The sequence below is a fragment of the Oryza glaberrima genome, chromosome 5 (assembly GCF_000147395.1).
Source record: "Oryza glaberrima chromosome 5, OglaRS2, whole genome shotgun sequence".
NCBI classification, from domain to species: Eukaryota; Viridiplantae; Streptophyta; class Magnoliopsida; order Poales; family Poaceae; genus Oryza; species Oryza glaberrima.
In genome coordinates this window covers 15,582,762-15,590,312 of record NC_068330.1, presented here as the reverse complement: position 1 = coordinate 15,590,312, position 7,551 = coordinate 15,582,762, and the positions used below count along the sequence as shown (strand labels likewise).

Below are 7,551 nucleotides of genomic sequence, written 5' to 3'. Positions count from 1 at the left end.
TTGAGGAGTTGATGGGCCTCTAAATTTTGAGTGAGATAAAGAAATGGACCATAAATATTGGGGTATTTATTAAAGCAAAATCATTTCCATTTCTATTCCCATATTTTTTACATCTTTTTTTGTGTTTTCATCGGTAAATATTTCCATATTACTTAGCCCGTAAAAATCAGAAACGGGTATCAGTTGATCAGGAATTTTCATGACCATTTTCACTTATTTAGAACATAAGGATTTCACAGATTTTCCGTGTGATTTAGTTCAGTTCTTTCATAATTCCTCTAAATTTCCTCTATTAATTTCAAAAGATACCCAACTTTAGAAACGAGATGTGATCTTCCATCTGCATTAATTGAAAATTTTTGTGAGATACACATTTATTCCATCAAACACAAATGCACTCCTTGAATCAATTCTGTTTTGGTATCATTAGTGCCCTGCCATTGTAACCTTACAAGAAGATATACATCAGAGATTGCAGAGGATAGGTAGGTAGAGATAGATAGATAGAGATAGCATTACGTGATACCACAATTAATATCTTTCCTTCATCACTGCAGGGAAAAAAAATCCGGATGAGATCCCAGCAAATTTATGGAAGATCAAAACAATTTCTACTAGTATTTCTTTTTCAGAATTACACAAATATAGAAGACATTCATTGCTGCCCGGTGAATTTCATACGGAGGATTTTATTTTCTTTTCTTTCCTTTAGTCAAACTTGGAAGAATTTAAACATCATACCAGTGGCCTCTTAATTTTGGCAGTACTCCTCCTAATTCCTAAATTGATTAAATGAATTAATTTATGACCCCCTCCTGCCACCTACGTCATCCCCACGTCACGCCCCCCTCTCTCTCTCCTCTCGCCTATTTATTCGCCACGCGCGCCTCGCCGCGTCCGCCTCTCCACTGCCGCTGCGCGCGTCGTCCGCCTCGCCGTTTGCGATCCGCGCCGCGCCTTGCCATATCGCCGAACACCTCGCGCGCGCCGCGGGTGGGGTTCTCCTCCTGACGCGCCGGAGTGCCGTACGCGCGCGCTGTGGAGTGATCGATCGACTCGGGCGCGGGGAGGGGGAGGGGAGGGGAGGTGGGGGGGAATGGAGGGGAGGGCGGCGGGGTGGGTGAGGGTGGCGGCGGTGGGGTGGGCGGTGGCGGCGTGCGCGGTGGCGGCGGGGATGGTGGCGAGGCGAGGGGCGGCGAGGGTGCGGTGGAACAGGGCGGTGGCGGTGGTGCGGGACCTGGAGGAGCGGTGCGCCACGCCCGCGGAGCTGCTGCAGCGGGTGGTCAACTCGCTGGCTATCGAGATGTTCGCCGGCCTCGCCTCCGACGGCGGGAGCAAGGTGCGGATGCTGCTCACCTGCGTCGACGCGCTCCCCGACGGGTACGTGACGTTGCCGCGCGTCCGGATCATGGATGGTTCCTCTCTCTCTCTCTCTCTCTCTCTCTCTCTCTCTCTCTCTCTCTCTCTTCCTCTCGGGTTTTGGTGTTTGTTCGTCGTGTTGTACCGTGTCGTACGTAGGGTTGTCTTCATTCTTGCAATCTCGGTTCGTTGCCGACTCGCCATTTTGGCCGGCGGAGTATGAGCACGCGAACAATGTTTGCTGCGTTTTTGTTCCAAATTCCAATGTGGCACTTCCAACGGTTTCGAATTGATGAGAATTTCTTGATTTTTTCTTTGTGGGTGCGGGGAAAGAGAATTTCTTGGTTTTTGACCTTCTGTGTGTAATTGTAACAGAACATTCCAAAGGAACCGCTATTATTTCGTCACCCATGAACTCAGAACATTTAAGTTGTGCATTTTGTTTCTTTGATCTTTAATGTCTTTACCAATTCTTGTGCCGATTTCACTCCACTGGCCTGGCCCTCGAGTGGAGTGCTGATTGCGTTGGGCACTAGTCAAATTTGGCCGTTTTCATTTTTCTGTAAAGAATCTTAATTTGTCTAGTTCCTTGTGGAGATGATCAATGGTGATTTTGCATTTCCATAAAACAATGCAACTTTCTTGAAATGCAAATTTTCCGTTTTATTGAACTGAACAATACCATTGCTTTGTTTACTGTTAGCATTTCCTGATGTCTTTGAACAGTTTTTATGACATGTTTCTCTTACGCTACATTACGAATTCCTCGGATCCCTGTAATCATATGGATAATTTCCTGAAGTCTTTGAACAGTTTTTATGGCATGTTTCTCTTATGCTACATTACGATTTCCTTGGAGCCCTGTAATCATATGGATCATTTGTTATAAGTGTCATATTCTTAATGAATACAGCACATCCTTTCATCAGTTGTCTGCATCGGGCTGTAGGTTGTATGGTATCCATAATGGCCACTAGGCATAGTACACTCAGTTGAGAATTGTGGTACTTGTTCTTCGGTTGGATGCTGTTTTGACGTTAATTGCTAGGTCGTATGTTGGAGGGGGAAGTGCGGGATTGATGTGTCATGCTTCTTACCAACACACGTCTCAATGATACAATTTGTAGTACAACTTTCAGCCAAAACATCTAGATTTAGATTCTTGGTAATAAATTGGTAACTGGAATGAGTATGTACTGACATTGATATGTGGTAAATTAAGTGTGTACTAACATTGATATATGGTAATTAAGGCATATCAATGCATTGACATTGGTATGTGGCAGTACCAAGACTCGTGTTTTCCCTTCTTCCTTTGTTGATCTTGCATTGATACAATGTAAGCAAAATCAGGTCCATTTTGAGGTACTTGGCAATGCTACTTTTTATGGCTTATCATAAGCTTATAACTCAAAACTTACTTTTCCAGAATTTGTGGGAATTTTATTTAGGGAATCTTCATCAATGATTTAGTAATCCTCGTATTCATTTGAATCATTCGATGTAGATATTGTTGTATAAAATGTTGTAGTGTTCATGCATATCATATTTTTCCCTAACTGAAATCAGTATGATTTTTTTACATATATGATATGTTGGTCTATCTATTAGTCATTGCATCACATTCTACCACCTGTGGACAAGTTCTCTAAGAAATATGAAATTGGATAATTGTCTTACAGTAGTTCACATGACATGACCAGGAGCGAGGAAGGCATCAGTTATGCCATTGATCTTGGAGGAACAAGCTTTAGAGTCCTGAAAGTAGAACTTGGCGCAGGGTCTACAATCATCAATCGAAAAGTTGAACATCAGCCTATCCCTGAAAATTTGACTAAGGGTACAAGCGATGTATGTTTCACCCTTTTATTTCACTTCCCTATAACGTTTAGTAGTTTCTGTATGTGAGTTTTAATTTCTTTGCAGGATTTGTTCAATTTCATTGCCTCGGCACTGAAGAATTTTATTGAAAGAGAGGGTGGGGAGGTTGAGGAGAGGGCACTTGGTTTTACATTTTCTTTCCCTGTGAGACAGACTTCCATTTCCTCGGGGACATTAATTCGATGGACTAAAGAATTTTCAATTGAAGAGGCTGTAAGTTACAAAACTATGTCTTCAATTAATCTGCTTTACATTGTATGCCTTCCATTTAAATTGAAGAGAAAAGTAATATGTAAGTTCTATTCCAGAATTCTATGAGCAATAAACTACAAGATAGATAGAAAGCTGGCAAAACTCTAAATTTTCAATGATCACAACAATAGCTTTATTATTGTGAATATGTAACGCAAAATCTTATAAATGTTTTACCCCTTACATTTACCTTGATACCTTTATACGTCTTACTTCCATCGTTTTTTTCATGGCTGAAGTGCTGCACTTTGTCTACACACTACACAGTACCTTGCCAGCTTGCCTCCTTGTTTTACTATTGATTTCTTACGTTATTTCACTCTGTTTTTTTGTACCTATGGAATATCAGGTCGGGAAAGATGTTGCTCAGTGCCTAAATGAAGCCCTTGCTAGGAATGGACTCAATATGAAGGTCAATGTATTGGTACGTTGCAGGCTTGTACTGTATTAGAAAAAACTCCTTCCATAAAGGAAAAAGTATTTGACATGTCTGAATATTTATATTTTGATTATTTTTATTCCATCGGCAATCTCTTCTTTATGCATTGGCTGTCTTAATTAGCTTCGTAACTGATAAATCCATTGTATGTGCGCACGCTATTTTTAATATCATGCTTTCGAAAAAGTACTATGGTTCTGCTAGAAGAAAGATGAGGTACACTTCCTCTGTGATTTAGTTTTCAGTCTAAAACATTGACCTGTTACTCCTGTTGTCGGCCTTAAATTGTACCTAAGTTGGTATCTTTTCTAATTTGAATGGAACTAATTTTTTTCTAGTTCAATCTGAGTTTCAGTCAAAATGACAACAGGATTACATTCAATTATGGACTTGAGTTTAAATTTGGAGCAACTGGATGCTATGCAATGCATCCTATTTGTTTTTTTTTTCAAAATGGTATCAGTATGTACATGCAATTCAAAACTGGGAACTTTGTCCAAGGGGCTTCAGCATGAACTTTAAAAATTCTTTAATTGTCACATGTGTAAAGAACAAAAGTGCTATAAATTTACATTCATTGGTCCGTAAAGAAAATATGCCCCTTTATTTTCTGGGACTTGGAACTGTGAATCCTTTTGGGAGTATACAATGTGGCTATTAATAGATAATTTGTGAATCTCTTATCTTGGCTTATCCTCATAGAATCACTTCATTTCCTATGTGACTGCTAATATTTCATCTAGTGTAATATCTCTTTCATATGTAACTGACTTGGAAGCTAGGAAGCAATATGCTTCATGTTCATTTAGAGGACACAAGTTTAATATTTCAAACAATGGCTTGAAGATTACTGACTAGCTAGGATCTAGGAAAAGAAAATGAACCAACTTGATTCTTAAGTTCCTTGAATTGGTCACTTGCTGGAAGTATGGTATTGGTGTATATTACCCCACTGTAATCTCCTGCCTCTTTTTTTGTATTTTTCTAAGAATAATCGCATGATCATATGATATATGAATATGATGAGATCATGTAATTGTTATTTATTAAGCTTGCATTTATTCTTTTGCTCTGGTGAATATATTTGTTGAGACTTTATTTGTGATCCAAAAATGCTTTCCAAGTGTGATGCATGTAATCTCACTAGTAGATTAAAATACATTCATTTCTGGTTGATTCTACAATGTATTGTTCAACAAATAGGTGAACAATACTGTGGGGACATTAGCTCTCGGGCATTATTATGATGATGACACAGTAGCTGCTGTGATTATTGGAGCTGGCACCAATGCTTGCTATATTGAACGCAACGATGCAATTATTAAATCTTTGGGTCGCGTTACCAATTCTGAACGAACGGTATGCTAGTTTTAATCTTTTATTTCATTTCTTTAAATCTCTGATTTGATCAGTATTTTAATGTGGAGACAGAATCTCTGATGATTCTTTTCTGTATTACAATGTTCCATGAATCAGGTAGTAAATGTGGAATGGGGTAGTTTTCGGCCTCCACAAATAGAATTGACTCCTTATGATATATGCTTCAACAACGAAACATGGAATTATTATGACCAGGTAAGACCTTCTGAAAAATGGGAAGTTTGGAGTTTGTGATAATTAGGCTGAAATTAATGTCATTTAATTGGTGTAGGGTTTTGAGAAAATGATCTCTGGTGTGTATCTTGGGGAAATTGCAAGATTGGTGTTCCAAAAAATGGCTGAAGAGTCAGATATATTTGGTACTGCTGTTGATGGTCTATCGACCCCTTTCGTCTTAAGGTGCCCAACTTGAATTTAATTCTTTCAGATCAGTTTATGCTTTAGCAAATAAATATATGCTAGGTTTCTCTTATCTCCATTGCAACAGAACTCTAAAACATTGGAGTATATAATATGGAGTACCTTAAGTTATGCTCCTATGTGATAATTTCTACCCTCTTTGCGCTACTCTCCTCGGTTCCTTAGTTTCCCATTAGCTTTGACTTGATCTATTTCCTTGTCAATGTTATTTGCTTTATCAACTTGCACTGTCGGCTTACCATTTGCTAGTTCTGTCCAATAATGTTACAAATGCAGCATGGTTATTGTTCATAATTAGTGGAATAGGAACAAAGTGACTAATTATGGTTTGTAGCTGTTCCTTATTTCTTTCAATAATTGAATATTTCCATAGCATCTTGCAAGGTTTTTTTCACCTTCTGCATAGACGGTGTGCTTGTCCTTAGATCTGGGAATGAACATCAGTTTATGCGTTGCATTCCGTGTATAGTAGATTCTCTCTGAGGTAGGTAGTTCTCTTCAATTTGGCCTGTCAAATAGCTGGCCTGAGCCACTGAAACATCACACTTTTCATTCCAAGGCTATGTTTTGGTTGAATTTCGTGGTCAAGTACTTTTCATTTCGAGTTTTACAAAACTCTGTTGTCAGATTACTTAAAGATAAAATCGATCATCTTATTGCCATGCCTTTTCGTCCAGTACACCAAACTTAGCTGCTATCCGCGAGGATGATTCCCCGGACTTGAGAGAAGTCGGCAAGATACTTGAGGAACATCTTAAGGTTTCTTACAGCTGCTCACAATAATCTCAACTTTCTGTTCAGTGCACAGCTTCTTCAGACTGACATCTCTCACATTTTCTTTTTTTTTTCTTTCCTAATGCAGCTACCAGATGTTCCCCTCAAGACCCGGAAGCTTGTTGCCAGAGTCTCCGACATCATCACCCGGAGAGCTGCCCGCCTAGCAGCAGCTGCGATTGTCGCGATACTGCAAAAGATCGGCTGCGATGGAACCCTTTGTGGTTCAACTCAGGTTCGAACAATGCGAGGCGTGCGAAGAAGAACGGTGGTCGCGATCGAGGGCGGCCTCTTCGAAGGCTACTCGGTCTTCAGAGAGTATCTGAATGAAGCTCTAGTTGAGATCCTTGGAGAGGAGATTGCAGCCACTGTTAGTCTTAGGGTGATGGAGGAGGGATCTGGGACTGGTGCTGCCCTCCTTGCAGCTGCATATTCATCGGCTAGGCAGAAGAACTCCGAGTAGGCATGAGACACAGATATACTCTCTCCTTCCTTTTTTATATGACGTTGGTTAGTTCAAAAATAAACTAAACAACATCAAATAAAAAAACAGAGGGAGTATATAGGTTAGCCTTAGTCAATAAAAAATGGAACAAGAAAAAAGCAGAGCATTATGTCATTCATATACATGTAGCCCAGATGTGTACATGGTAGAAATCAGTGCTTTTGTACAGTCATTTTCGTTTCTGTTGTAAAATTAGGTGGTCTTTGTCAAAATCTTGTTTTCTTCTCTTCTGATGTCAATTTCCAATGCTTGGTTCTGTGTATATAGTAATCATCTGGTAACTTCAGAATGATGTTGGGTGATTTTTGAATGGATAAATCAGATCAGTAGATTGTATTTGCGATTGTTGGGTTCAACGTGCAGGGGTATAGTTTTGCTCGATAAAATATTAATTCCTGGGATACTAAGGATGAAGCTCTGATTATATATATATTCTCGGTAATGTTTAGGTTTTAGTCCTTTTGATTGTTTGTCAACTAACAATGTGTTAAGTTGAAAAGAAAAGGCAAGTACGGGCCATCACTATCATGACCGAACCGGT

General features: G+C 39.6%; 1 protein-coding gene across 1 annotated transcript; it reads left to right on the top strand.

Annotated features, from left to right (window-relative positions):
• Positions 1-1,096: 1,096 nt before the first annotated feature.
• LOC127774883 (hexokinase-10) lies at positions 1,097-7,285 on the top strand. The gene is made up of 9 exons (XM_052301175.1): positions 1,097-1,380; positions 3,063-3,210; positions 3,286-3,453; positions 3,842-3,916; positions 5,135-5,290; positions 5,408-5,506; positions 5,583-5,710; positions 6,409-6,490; positions 6,594-7,285. The coding sequence occupies exons 1-9, from the start codon at positions 1,097-1,099 to the stop codon at positions 6,966-6,968; spliced, it is 1,515 nt and encodes a 504-aa protein (XP_052157135.1). The 3' UTR covers positions 6,969-7,285.
• The last annotated feature ends 266 nt before the right edge of the window (positions 7,286-7,551 follow it).